Source organism: Rhinolophus sinicus, linkage group LG10, assembly GCF_036562045.2.
Source record: "Rhinolophus sinicus isolate RSC01 linkage group LG10, ASM3656204v1, whole genome shotgun sequence".
Taxonomy (NCBI): domain Eukaryota; kingdom Metazoa; phylum Chordata; class Mammalia; order Chiroptera; family Rhinolophidae; genus Rhinolophus; species Rhinolophus sinicus.
The window spans coordinates 68,880,606-68,894,685 of record NC_133759.1 but is presented as its reverse complement, the minus strand read 5'-3'; the positions used below and the strand labels follow the sequence as shown (position 1 = coordinate 68,894,685).

Below are 14,080 nucleotides of genomic sequence, written 5' to 3'. Positions count from 1 at the left end.
CCATTTAATGATACAATGGAGAAGCATCCACCTAACCTTAGAAGTGGAATTGCTGAGTCATATGGTAACTCTATATTTAAACTTTTTAAGAAATGCCAGATTATATTCCAAAGAAACCATTAATCTGTAATGTAATGATATGCTAAAAGGAAAATATCAAAAGAATAATCTAATGGAATTCTATAAATGATTTCCAAGCAATGAATATGCTCAGTTAAAATCATATGCTCATGGGGGCCGGCCCGGTGGCTCAGGCAGTTGGAGCTCCGTGTTCCTAACTCCGAAGGCTGCCAGTTCGATTCCCACATGGGCCAGTGGGCTCTCAACCACAAGGTTGCCAGTTCAACTCCTCGAGTCCCGCAAGGGATGGTGGGCAGTGCCCCCTGCAACTAAGATTGAACATGGCACCTTGAGCTGAGCTGCCTCCCAGATGGCTCAGTTGGTTGGAGCGCATCCTCTCAGCCACAAGGTTGCCAGTGCGATTCCTTGAGTACTGCAAGGGATGGTGGGCTGCGCCCCCTGCAACTAGCAATGGCAACTGGACCTGGAGCTGAGCTGCGCCCTCCACAACTAAGACTGAAAGGACAACAACTTGAAGCTGAACGACACCCTCCACAACTAAGATTGAAAGGACAATAACTCGACTTGGAAAAAAACTCCTGGAAGTACACACTGTTCCCCAATAAAAAGTCCTGTCTCCCTTCCCCAATAAAATCTTTAAAAAAAAAAATCATATGCTCATGAACTGGCAATATATATCTGTGTAAAGAACATTTTCAAAGATGAAATACATAAAATTTCATCACTGATCAGTATTAACAGATAAACAGTTGCAATAATAATTTTCACAACTTTATTTAGATAGAATTCACATACCATGCAATCCACCCATTTAAAGTGTACAATCCAATGTTTTTTAGTATATTTACAGAGTTGTGCAACCATCAGCACAATCAATTTTAGAACATTTTCATCACCCAAAAAAGAAACTCCATATCCATTTGTAGTCACTGCACATTTTCCCCAACCCTTGAAGCCCTTGGTGACCAATAATCTTACTTTCTGTTTCTATGGATTTGTCTATTCTGAACATATAGTTTCATATAAATGGAACCATACAAATGTGGTCCTTTGCAACTATCTTCCTTCACTTAGCGCAATGTTTTCAAAGTTGGTCCATATTGAATCACTTATCAATGTTTCATTTCTTTTTATTGCCAAATACTATTTCATTGTATGAATATACCACATTTTACTTATCTATTCATCAAATCATGAATAGTGCATTGTTTCCACTTTTGACTATTATGGATAACGCTGCTGTGAACATTCATGCACAAGTTTTTGTATGGATGTATACTTTCATTTCTCTTGAGTATATACTTAGGAGTGGAATTATTGGATCATATGGTAACTCTACACTTAAATGTTTTAGGAAATGCCAGATTATATTCCAAAGAGGCTGCACCATTTTATATTTCCGCTAGCAGTGTATGAGTGTTCCAATTTTTCTACATCCTAATCAACTTATTATCTCTTTTTTATTACAGCCATACTAGTGAGTGTGAAGTAGTATGTCCTTGTGGTTTTGATTTGCATTTCCCTGATGGTAATGAGGTTCAGTATCTTTTCATATGTTTTTTCCCCTTTTGTCATTAAAAAATTGTGGAAATTCGCTTTCTTTCTTGCTATACAAGAACCTGCATAATATCCTTGATTATGCCTCTTGGTCCACAAAGCCTAAAATATTAGCTAGCCGCAAATTTTGCTGACTCCTACTTTAGATCATTACGTCATGTCTTCAAAAGTGAATCTTGGGATCACTTATATTCTATAGTACTCAAATTAATACATAAGTTTTAAGTCACTATTGATTGACTTGACAATTTCAGAAACAGTTTACATCAACACTAAGGAATGCTTAGTGTGATAGAAATGTAGTTCATTATAGCACAGCTATTATCACTACTGTTTTGGAGCCTCAGTTGCAGAGTGAGAGGAGGATATCTCACAGATGCCAGCTTGAGGACCAAGGCACAGCTGCCCTGCTTGGGATAGCCTTTCAGCCTATACTTCTTGCTGTGCTGGGATCCCAGGCCCAGGTGATATTACCTTTCTTTTCCTCTGAGAGCAAATTCTTCCTGAGTTTCATTATGCTTGCCATCTTTCATTTCTCCACTGGTTGTAGGTGGGGGCAGATTGCCTCTTTGTCCAATAGGAGCAATGTTGGGCTGACTCTAAGAAACCCATTTCCTTTCTAGAGGGAGCAGTCTCTTCCAAGATGGACATGGTTTTTTCATGTAGTGCCTTCTATAAGTAGTTCAACTTTTATCTCAGTGTAGGTTTTCAGAATTTGTCTCCAGTTTCAGCCCCTTCATCACTAGGGATTTTGCTAAACATATTTAACTAAGAAAGCCCTTTAAAATATCTGTTAATTCTGGTGTGGGAAATGTGATTTCTGTGGTTAAAGAAACAACGGAGGGAAGTGGGTGGAGCAGCAGAGGGCAGTAAAAGTTATCATAACAAACAATGTCACAAGCAAACGTGTGAAGCAAACTAATCTCTATACAAATTAGTTTCCAAACAAGACAGAATAGAAAGAGCCACCAGCAGCCCGTTTTGGTGTACATCACACAAATGTTTTCATCTTTTACACTAGGACTTCCTAGGTATGAATTATAGGGTTGAGAGAGTTTTTTCACTCTGCATTTATTCTGGAAAGGTTTCTTCTCACTTATTCTGCCACAGCCCTCTTTATCCTCCTATAAGAGAGAAGAGTGATAACTGGGACACGGAAAGGGAAAGCAAGTTCACTAGCTTTACAAGTGAACACTATACCATTATATTTTGCTTTTCCATTAGCTGTGAATTTTGATATGAACTCAGACTCCTATGTTTGTTTTCTTGGTTGCTTCTGTCATAATAGCTTAGGTACAAGGTTCATCTCTTTGACCTTGAAACACAGTATAATGCAACATCGTGCACACATACACACACACACACACACACACACACAGGTCTTGAACAGACACAGTATTTTTATTAATTATTTAAAGTTTTACATACAATAAACTTGACTTTTCTTGATGTAGTTTGATGACTTTTAACACTTGGGTAGATTTGTGTAACCACCACTAATCAGGATACAGAACAGTTCTGTCACCCAGAACACTCTCTTGTGCTCCTCTTCTGTAGTCAAACCCTCTACTCACCCCTAGTCCCTGGCAACCACATATCTAGTCACCATGCTGACGGTTTTGGCCTTTTCCAGAGTGCCATATAAATGGAATCATATAGCATATAAGTTTTGTGACAGGCTTCTTTCACATAGCATGCCTTTGATACTCATCCTTGTCATAGACTGTACATATCTTTTTACTGCTGAGTAGTATTCTATTGCATGGATGGACCACAGCCTGTTTATCCATTCATCCAATGAAGGACATTGGGGTTGTTTCCAGTTTTAGGTGATTATGAATAATCATTCCTGTACAGGTTTTTGTATGAAGGTAAGTTCTCATTTCTTAGAATGAGTACATAGGAATGGGATTGCTGGGTCACACTCTTTATTTAACGTTATAAGAAACTGGCAAAATGGCATACGTAACATTATTTATTTCCACCGGCAATGTATAACAGTTCCAATTGCTCTGAACCCCACCAGCACTTCACACTGTCAGTTTTTTTAAATTCTATTTTAGCTATTCTAATAGGTCTGTAGTGGTATCTCATGGTTTTAATCTGTATTTCCTTAAAGACTAATGATGTTGATTATATTCTTCTGTGCTTTATCTGCCATTTGAATATCTTCTTTAGTGAAGTGTCTGTGAAAACCTTTGGCCCGTTTCTTTATTGGGTTATTTTTCTTACTGAGTTTTGAGTGTTCTTTATAATTCTGGATACAAGTTCTATGCTGGATATATGATGTAAAAATATTTTCTCCCAGACTGTAGCTTGTCTCTTCATTCTCTTAACAGTGTTTTTCAAGGAGGAAATACTTTACTTTCGACAAGAGCCAATTTACTGATTTTTTTTTCTTTGATGGATTGTGCTTTTGGTGTCACCTAAGGGGTCTGAACCCAAGTTCATACTTTCTCCTGTTTTCTTCTAAAAGCTTTATAATTTTACATTTTATATATAGATATGGGGCATTTTTAGTTTATTTTTGCAAAAGATGTGGTTTAAGTTCATTGTTTTTTGCATATGATCAATTGTTCCAATACTTTTAAAAAGATTACTGTTTCTCCATTGAGCTGTTTTTGCATCTGTGTAAAAAATCAATTGGCCATATTTTTGTGAACTTATTTCTACATTCTGTACTCAGATCTTGCTTTGTAAATACCATTCTCCAATAAAAGGAACCAGGGATCCCTGGAGAAATGGACAACTTTGGGGTTGGGATAACTTTCAGGAGCAGGGAAAACATAACATGAGCCTGGGGCATCTGATAGTGCCAGAAAATAAGGAAGAGCTAAAAGAAAAAAATAATGGAGGCATGCAAAAAGGTGCTAGCCTGAAAGAAATCCCAAAGGCCAAACATGCAAAAATTTGAGTAACAACAACAAAAATGTTTTCCAGGCAGTGCCCTAAATTCGATCCTTTCTTGGAAGCCATTTCTTAATTTTAGCATATCCTGCTGTCTTGGTGAGGCTGAGAATCTCCAAAACCATTAAGTCTTGGCTTCTTTTCATTTAACAATCTTTCCTATAGTTTATATCTCTCACATTTTACTATAAGCAGTGAGAAGCCAGGTGGCATCTTGAATACTCTGCTTGGAAATCTTCGTTAGATCACATCAGGCATGTGTTTTACTTTCCACACGATGGGAGGTGACACTGTTGCTGAACAGTCTACCACTATTTAACAAGGATCCTTCTTCCTCCAGTGTCTAGTAACATTTACCTCATTCTCCGCAAATCTTCACCTGCAGCTTTGTCAAAGACCACGTGGTTTCTATTAATAGTTTCTTCCAAGCACTTAGGTTTTCACTAGCACACACCCACTTAGCTCAACACCCACTGCCCAGTTCCAAAACCACCCCTACCCACATATTAAGTTTCCATTATGGTCACACTTCACCTCCAAGTACCAAAATCGCCATTATTTATCTTTTACTGCACAACAAATTACCTTAGTGGATCAAAAGAAAAAACATTTACTAACCCCCAGTTTTTGAAGGTTAGAAATCCAGGAGTGGTTTAGCTGGGCGTTTTTGTCTTAATGTCTCACATGAGGTTGCAGGCAAGCTGTTGGCTGTAGCTGCAGTCTCATTTGAGGGCCAAAGTGAGGGAGGATCCACGTCCACACTCACTCACATGACTGCCGGAAGGCCACAATTCTTTGCTGGCTGTTGCCCAAGGTCTTCAGTTCCTAACCACATGGAACTCTCTATAGACTCTCTGAGTGTCCTTACAATGTGGCAAGTGGCTTCTCAAAGGACAAATGATCCGAGAGAGCATGTGCCTGATACAGAAGCCACAGTCTTTTTACAACCAAGTGGTTTAAGTGACATATCATTACTTCTACCATATTCTATTTATTAGAAGTGAGTCACTAAATCCAGTTCACATTCAAGGATAGGGTATGTAGGGAAGATGTTGAAGAAAATTTGCCTTCATTGGTTTATGTGAGCTTTTGTCTATTAGCTTTTATCTGTTCCTGTATGTGAGGTAATTTCTGTGCTGTGATCAGGGGTTGAGTAAAATCCCTCTTTGGTCTCATTCTCCCAAGCAGGGGAGATATAAGATGATGTTTGCTCTCTGTGCCTCATTCTCCTGAGCTGGGGAGACATGAGATGAGGTTGCCTTTTTGCCTTTTCTGTTTGTGCTGAGATCAGGGGTTGAGTAAATTCCCCCTTTGTTCTCATTCTCCCGAGCAGGGGAGACATGAGATGATGTTTGCTGTTCTGTCTGTGCTGTGAGGTGACAGCTTAAGTTAAAGAAATCCTTGATCAGGGGTTGACAGAATTCCCTCTTTGTTCTGTCTGTTTCCCCCACATCATCAGATGAAGTGAAGAAGTAGCTGTTATATCAGGACGATGTGACAGGCATGTTGCCAGGCTTTGGAAGACCTTGAGCTGATGGTCCCAAGCAAGAACAGTAGATATTGCTTGTCCAGATGAACTAGCCCTTCAGCCAGATAAGTAACATATTTTCTTTTTCTTTTTTTTTCATTGACACCCGGACCCTCCCGGAACTGGCCATTCCCAGAGGGGGAGGCAGGAACAAGAAACTTGGCTCTAAGGTACATCTGAAAAAATAGTAGTTAGTATATTATTTTATTATTTGGTCATTTGACATTGAAGATTTTTCATCATTTTGAAGACTTCCAGCAATATACAGCTTACAACACCAGGGGAGGTCCTGACTTCCAGCCGCAGACCTGGTGAGGTCTGGTTAGTTCCCGACCTCTCCAGTGTTGTTCCCCACAGTTAGCCTTCTTGAGAACTTTTTAACATCTGAAAAACTTGTATGCAGCTTGCAGCTTACAACATCAGAAGCAATGACAACATTTTTCAGATTGTTAATACCTTGAAAACTTATATGCAGCTTGCGGCTTATAGCATCAGAAGATGCCTTGACTTCTAACAACAACAACGCCAACAACAGTATTCTTGGGAACTAGCACGCAGCGGTGTGGGAGATGCCTGAGTTTCTCTCAGCTACAGACCTGGCAAGGTTTTGATTTATGACTTTTCCAGTGTTGTTCTCCCCCAGTTTGGTGAGCTTTTGACATCTACTATAATAGTTACTATCCTATAGAGCTTATTACTGCTTTTGGATACTCCTTACTGATGTTATGTATTTAGCCAACTGATTTTTGATCAATAGTAAACATATGTTGGGATCTCTTAAACTTATATGTATGTGTACTCCTTTGACATGACATTGGTATCAATGTATATAGTTTAGTCTTAACCACCTTTACTTTCTGTCATTAGCACATTGTATTAATTGCCTGTTTTTGGGTTTTTTTTTGGCTATTGCATATTGCTAAATAAATTGATTAGATATTGCTAAATAAATTCATTAGCTCCATTCTAGGTGTGTCCCTCCTCCTTCTTTCCCCCACTCATCATTACAGGATATTAAGTTCCATTGCTTGGAGAGAAGCCTATCAAATAATTTTAGGAAATAATTTTAATACCACCAGGCTATTTCTAGACTCTTTATGTTCCATTAATCTATGTCTATTCCTTCACCAATATCAGTGTCTTTATTAACTGTAGCTTTTTAGTAAGACTTAAAGATGAGTAGTTTGAGTTCTTCAACTTTATTATGCACTTTTTCAAAATTGTTTTGGCCATTCTACTTCCTTAGCCTTTCCATATAAATTTTAGAATCAGCTTATCTATATCTACAAAAAAATCCTACTGAAATTTTTATTGGAATTCTGTTAAATCAGTAGATTACATGGATGAGAATTGACATCTTAAATATATTATCTTCCAATCCATAAACATGGTATGTTTCTCAATTTATTTAGGTCTTCTTTGATGTCATTGATCAATTTGCCATTTTCAGCACAGAGATCTTACACGTTTGTTAGATTTAGATCTATATATTTCTTTCCTCTTTTTTTTTTCCTTTTGGAGTTATTGCAAATAGAATATTTTGTTCAAGTTCATTTTCTAATTGTTCATTGCTAGTACATAAGTTAATTTTTGCATGTTAACCAAATGCCTTGTGACCTTACAAAACTCATTAATTCTAAGAGCTTTTTTTGTTGATTCTTTGGGATTTTCCAAGAGAACAATCATGTCATTTTTTTAAATACAAAACATTTTATTTCTTCCTTTATAAACTGAATGCCTTTTGTTTCTTTTTCTTGCCTGACTGCATTAGCAAGGACTCCCAGCACGAGGCTGAATTGGAGTGTTGAGAGTGAACATCATGACCTGTTCCTGATCTTAACATCATTGAGTTGATCATCACCAAGCATTATGTTCATTGTGAGCTTTTGGTAGATGCCCTTTATTAGGCTAATTTCTTTTATTTCTAGTTTTCTGAGTTTTTATGATGAATATTTAATTTTGTCAAATGTTTTTCTAAATGAATTGACATGATTATGCATTTTTTCTCTTTGTTATTCAATTTGGATTTGTATTAATCTGCAAGTTTACTCTTCCTCTGCCATCTCTATTCTGCTACTGAGTCCTTCCAATGATTTTTTGGTAAATTTTGTTATTGTATTTTTCAGTTCCAAAATGTCCATTTGGTTCCTTTCTATGTATTATTATTTTCCTGCTGAGAATTTTGAAGTTTCCATTCAAGAATGATCACACTTTTGAAACACTGTTGTAACACCGCCCTCATAATTCCAACATGTGTCATCTTGGAATAGTGTCTGTTGTCTTTTTCCTTATTGTTGACATTTTTCTGATTTTTATACTTTGTGTAATTCTGCACTATAACCTGACCATTTTGGATATTATGAGACTCTGGGTCCACATCAGGGGTGAGTCAGGATTATATACATAACTATGAGATGGCTTTCTTTCCTCTGTCACCACCCTGACATATTCCACCTTCCGAGAGCCACTTCCTTTTCCTGGTCTTCTGGTTAAAAATAGAAGACTTTAACTTCTCTCTGTTTACACACTTCATGGATATTTCTACCTCTAGGTCCAAGTAGTAGGAAGATAGTGATAAAAGAAATGGGGATGTTCCCAAAGTTTTGTCCCACAGTTCCTCTGGCTAGAGATAAGGGTCGCTTCTCAGAGGTTTTGATGCCTGCTCAACCACCACTGTCCTCACCACAGGAACGCCTAAGAGTGTCAGGTTAGTCTTATTTCAAATTCTGGTTTTCTTCCCAAATCGGCCTGCTACCATTACTTTTCAGGGTCCTCAAACAGATGCTCTATGCTTCCTCTCCAGGGTTTTTAATTATATTGAGTGGGAGAGATAAGATGTTGTGTGCTCATTCCATTTAAAGTGGAACCAGAACCAACCCAACATCCCTAGAGGATAAACTTTTAGACAAGAAACTTATGAGTATAGAGGAAGAATTCTGATGGGAAGACTCATATTCACCACTTTATCTAACCATATTTTGCCTCAATATTTTATTAAAATTTTAAACATACAGAAAAAGTGTAAAGGATGATCAATGAACATCTCTACATCCTCAAAAAAGATTCAATGACAGTTGACAAATTTTTTACATATTTATATGAAAATATGCTGCAAACATCATGACTTCTAAAACTGAAAACTTTGCATGCATCTCCTAAGAATAAGGGCATTGTACTATATACCTAAATAACTATCACTTCTAGGAAAATTGAACATACCATATTATCCATACCATAACACCCATTCCATCCTCATATTTCCCTCAAGTGTCCCCCCAAATGTCCTTTATAGTTGTTTTAATTTTTCAGAATCAGAAGCCAATTAAAGGTCAAACTTTGAATTTGGTTATGTCTCTTGAGTGTCTTAATCCAGAAGAGTCTGCTTTTTGTTTTATTACATTGGCTTTTTGAAAAGTCCAGACCAGTTGTTCTTGTACAGTGTTTCAAACTCTGGGCTAGTCTATTTCCTTACTGTGTGATTCAACTTGTTCCTTTATTCCTTGTATTTCTTGAAAACAAGTTTAGATAAAAGATTTAATTAGATTTTCGTTAAACACTTTTGGCAAGAATACATCACAGAAGATCATGTGTGCATCAGGAGTCACATAATGTCAGGTTGTCCCACCAGCTGTGAAACTCAGTTTGCCAGGCAGTTATCTGTTATAAAGGCACATCTTTCCTTTGCAATTGGCATCTGTGATCTTTTGACACCATGTAAATAATGTTTCTTAATTTTTTTTTAATAGTTGAATGTGCCTGATTTAATTACAATAAGAGCTGGCAAATGGTGATTTTTCTAAATCTGTCACTACATGTATAGTTAAAATATGGCATTCTTCAAATAAGTTTATAAAGAGCTTTCCTATCTCTATTTTTTTTCATTATGGGCTTGTTTATATGTATTATAACTAATTACAGTGATTATTCTTTTTGGTGTTGAAATTGCCCTAAATTTCATCTATGGGATGCTCACCAAGTTAGCTCCTGTGTTCTTCTGATATTATCCTGTTAGTTTTGAGTGTTCTTTTTTCGTTTCATAAAAAGGCATTACAGGCATTCCTTATACTTTCCCTGCTCCAAATATGGAATCAGCCATTACTCCAGGTGGAGAATGGCATTTAGAAACCAAAATCTGGGTACTAAGCGTGGTCACTGCTATTAGGTAACCAAACATGTTTTTATCTACAGCATCTTGCAAAGGACTCTGTACAATGTTAAATATTGAGGTCTGTTTAAAAGCCTCATTTTCCTTGTGAATATAGTTAAATATATATAAAGATATTTTCTAATGAGCTAAGACAAGTCAAGCGATATACAATGCTAAATGCTTCAGTTTAATTCTAAAATCTTTCTCAGATAGAAGGTTCTAGCTAATTTTAGTAAAACAAGTTTTTAAATGATACCAATTGTGAAAAATGAAATATAAAATTAGAGGAAGTAGGCCCAGGGGAAAGTGAAAACTTTCTTAAAAACATGGAAAATGTTTGGATAACTAACTTAAACTGATGACTAGGATGTTTAATAAAATGATCATATATCATTTTACACAAAAGAATTCCTGAAACATGTGCACAAAAACAAAAAGACAATCTTGTATGTGAAACCCCCCAAAACAATTTCACCATCTGTACCTCAGCTGGGTTTGCGGATTTATTATAAAAGCAGGTATAATTAGAAGAAAATAGAAGAACATGATCGTAAGTCAATTACTAAGATTAAAGTGAGGTGGAATCTGTCAAACATAAAAATAAAACTGAGTAAATTACTGCAATTGTGCCTCAGCAGTTTACAAAACAAAAAGTACTCTTGGAAATTGAGGTTGTCACAGAAAACCAGACCTGAAGACCTAGAGTCTAGTCTTGACTCTGCTCAATAAGCTTACTTTTTTCCTTAGTAAAATGAAAGGGTATAAACAATTAAAAGCTCTCCTGGCTCTAACGAGTTACCAGATGTACAGTGAAATACTGCAAATACATACCTTTGCAACTAATGAGAGTATTTGCATGACAGTCTCCGCACTTGCACCAGTTTATTCCAACTTCTACAGTACTGTAATAAGACTCTATTCAGTAATGTAGAATCATATAAAATTAAGAAATAATGTAGAACAGAAAATGGAAGAGACTCCATTTAGGCAAAATTTTAATTTTCAAAACCAAATTCTGAATTAATAAAACCACATTTTTTAATCAGCAAAGACTTTTGGAAAAAATATATTTATATTCTAAAACTGTGTGTATATATACATATGCACACATGTACATGGGCATGTGTATATATGTATATTTACACATATATAGCTTGCTGGTGAGACAGTTCATAAAAAGTGAGCTTATTTCCAAGTGAAAATTTGAATTCAAAGAATTCTTTTTATCTTTAGCTTCTTTTTGGAAAAAAAAAAAAAAAAAGCATGTCCTATGTCTCCCTGCCATTTTAGAAAATGAGGTCCCACATTAATAACTCAATGACTGTTTTTAACAAAAAATTCATATTGAAACTTACTCTAGAAAGTGAATAAAGTCTAAGGAAAGAAAGAAAATTACATTCCATTATTTTCATGTTTTTTTTAAAAAGTTAGACTTTTACATTTTTCTATGAATTAAATTTTTTTATAAACCTTAGAATTTAATGGTTCTTATAAAATTTGACAAGTCAGCACTCTTCATATTTTCATTGACAAATCTTATTACAACTTAGTGGTAACTAGCATATTTTGTCCAGGAGAAGTGAAAAAGAAGCTGTATGGAGTCTGTGCCTTATTTATTAGTCTCCGGATTATTCTCCAAAGAGAAATCTTGAATTATTTGAGAGACAAATTAAACCTCACAGGGCTTATCTCCTCTAAAAAATCTCTGATCCCATATTCCTTCCATTTATAGAGTTTTTCTCTATTGTGAACTTTTTTGTGTCTACAAAGGTTTGATCTGTAACTGTAAGCCTTTCCACATTCCATACACTTGTAGAGTTTCTCTCCAGTATGGATTCTCTCGTGTTCAGTTAGGAATGAACATTGACTGAAAGATTTTCCACACTGATTACACTGATAGGGTTTCTCCCCAGTATGAATTCTTTGATGTCTATAAAGGTTGGATTTGCACCCAAAGGCTTTCCCACATTCTCCACACGTATAAAGTTTTTCCCCAGTATGAATTTTCCGATGTTCATTAAAGGACGAATACTGGTTGAAGGTTTTCCCACATTCATTACATTGATAGGGTTTCTGTCCAGTGTGAATTCGCTGATGTTCAATAAGAGTTGAGATGCGTGTGAAAGTTCTCCCACATTCCAAGCATTTACACAGTTGTTCTCCAGTATGAAGCCTCTGATGTTCAGCCAGGGATGTAAGCTGGCTGTAACCTTTCCCACAGTCACTACATTTATAGGGTTTCTCACCTGTATGGATTCTTTGATGTCTATGAAGTTTTGCTCTACAATTGAAGGCCTTCTCACACTCACCACATTTATAGAGTTTCTCTCCAGTATGAATTCTCTGATGTACAGTGAGGGTTGAACACTGGCTAAAGGCTTTACCACATTCCTTACATTGATAGGGTTTTTCTCCGGTATGCACTCTCAGATGTTTCGTAAGAGTTGAACTGCTGCTAAATGCTTTCTCACATTCATTACATTTGTAAGGTTTCTCTCCAGTATGAATTCTCTGGTGGGCAAGAAGAGATGATCTATGGGTGAAGGATTTTCCACACTCATTACATTTGTAGGGTTTTTCACCAGTATGGACTCTCTGGTGTTCAATAAGATGAAGATTCTGACTGAAGCTTTTCCCACATTCATTACAAACATGAGCTTTTTCTCCTGGATAAATTTGGAAGCATTTCACTAGATCAAAATCCTGTTTAAAATCATTGCCAAAAGTATAAAATATATTGGGTATCCTTTCTATAGGAATACTCTGTGTAACAAGAATTGTATTTATAAATAAGCCTTTCCCTAATTCAAGACTTACGTGGTTTCCATCACCACAGATGGTTTTCCTATGTGAGGCGACTGTTTGCCTAAAAGGTTTCTTTTGTTGTTCTTGTTCTGTTCTCCTCTCAAATTCCAAAGCTTCTCCAAACTTGATGCCCCAATGACCAAACTTGGTGCATTTTTTCTTTCTTATTCCCTGAGATGTTTCTTCTATAAAAATGTCCTGTCTGGGAGGCAATGCTTCTATTTCAGGCCAAGTCTTGAAATCTGGAATGAATCAGAAGAATTAAGGCCTCCTCTGCTGGAAAAGGCAAACATGCATCAAGTGGGTCACTAAAATTGGCAATAATACATATAAAAGAGGTTTGATACCATCTGACCTCAAATATAGACCTGAATCTGGAGAAAAACAGGATGGAATGGAAAGAGAGGTAAATAGGTTAAGGAGTGATATGAGAGGATCCATTAGCCAAATTAACACTGAAAATGAAGAGACCGTGACTTGAGAGAAATAAAGATAAACACAGAAGAACTGGTTAAGCAGGAGGTACAAGGATACAGAAAAATGTCAGCTGACAAGCTCAAATTGAATACTATGGGTTACTCCAGTTTATCTTTATTTCCTACTCTGAGAATGCTAGGCAATGAGGCAAGTAACTTATGTTTACTTTCTTCTGTCTACTCACACATTCCTTTTATTACATTTTTTTCTCCATGCTCTCACTGAAACTTTATACTCAAGTTTATATATACTTTATATGCAAATATATAAAATATTTGCAATGTTTTTCTTAAGTTTTGTGATTTTGTACATGAATATGATTTCATACCGTAGTCTGTAAAAGGAAGAGTAGTCTATTAAAAAGAGGAAGTTCAAGTTTTAAAACTTACAACAGCCCTGAAGTATGACTGTGTTGATGATATCTGATCTAAGTTCAAGATACTAATTATAAAGAAGAAACAAATATGAAGTAAATCAGCCATGGACATGTCTATCTTTTATGACTGGAGGACTAACAATTTTTCATGCTATCCTACCACCACTTTTCCCCTTTCTATTTGATCATGAAGAGAAATAGA

General features: G+C 36.3%; 1 protein-coding gene across 11 annotated transcripts in view; it reads right to left on the bottom strand.

The window, feature by feature from the left end:
• LOC109439451 (zinc finger protein 879) overlaps positions 1–14,080 on the bottom strand; it is a 75,848-nt gene that overhangs the window by 15,796 nt on the left and 45,972 nt on the right. For 6 of the 11 annotated variants that reach the window (XM_074312149.1, XM_074312150.1, XM_074312151.1 and 3 more), the window contains one exon: positions 9,806–13,267. The exons of 2 other annotated variants lie outside the window; for them this stretch is intronic. In XM_074312149.1, coding sequence (XP_074168250.1) covers positions 11,874–13,267 — 1,394 coding nt within the window. In that variant the 3' untranslated portion in view covers positions 9,806–11,873. Of the gene's footprint in view, positions 1–9,805; positions 13,268–14,080 lie in introns of those variants that run through there. 3 more of the 11 variants (XM_074312153.1, XM_074312158.1, XM_074312154.1) reach the window with 3 other exon arrangements.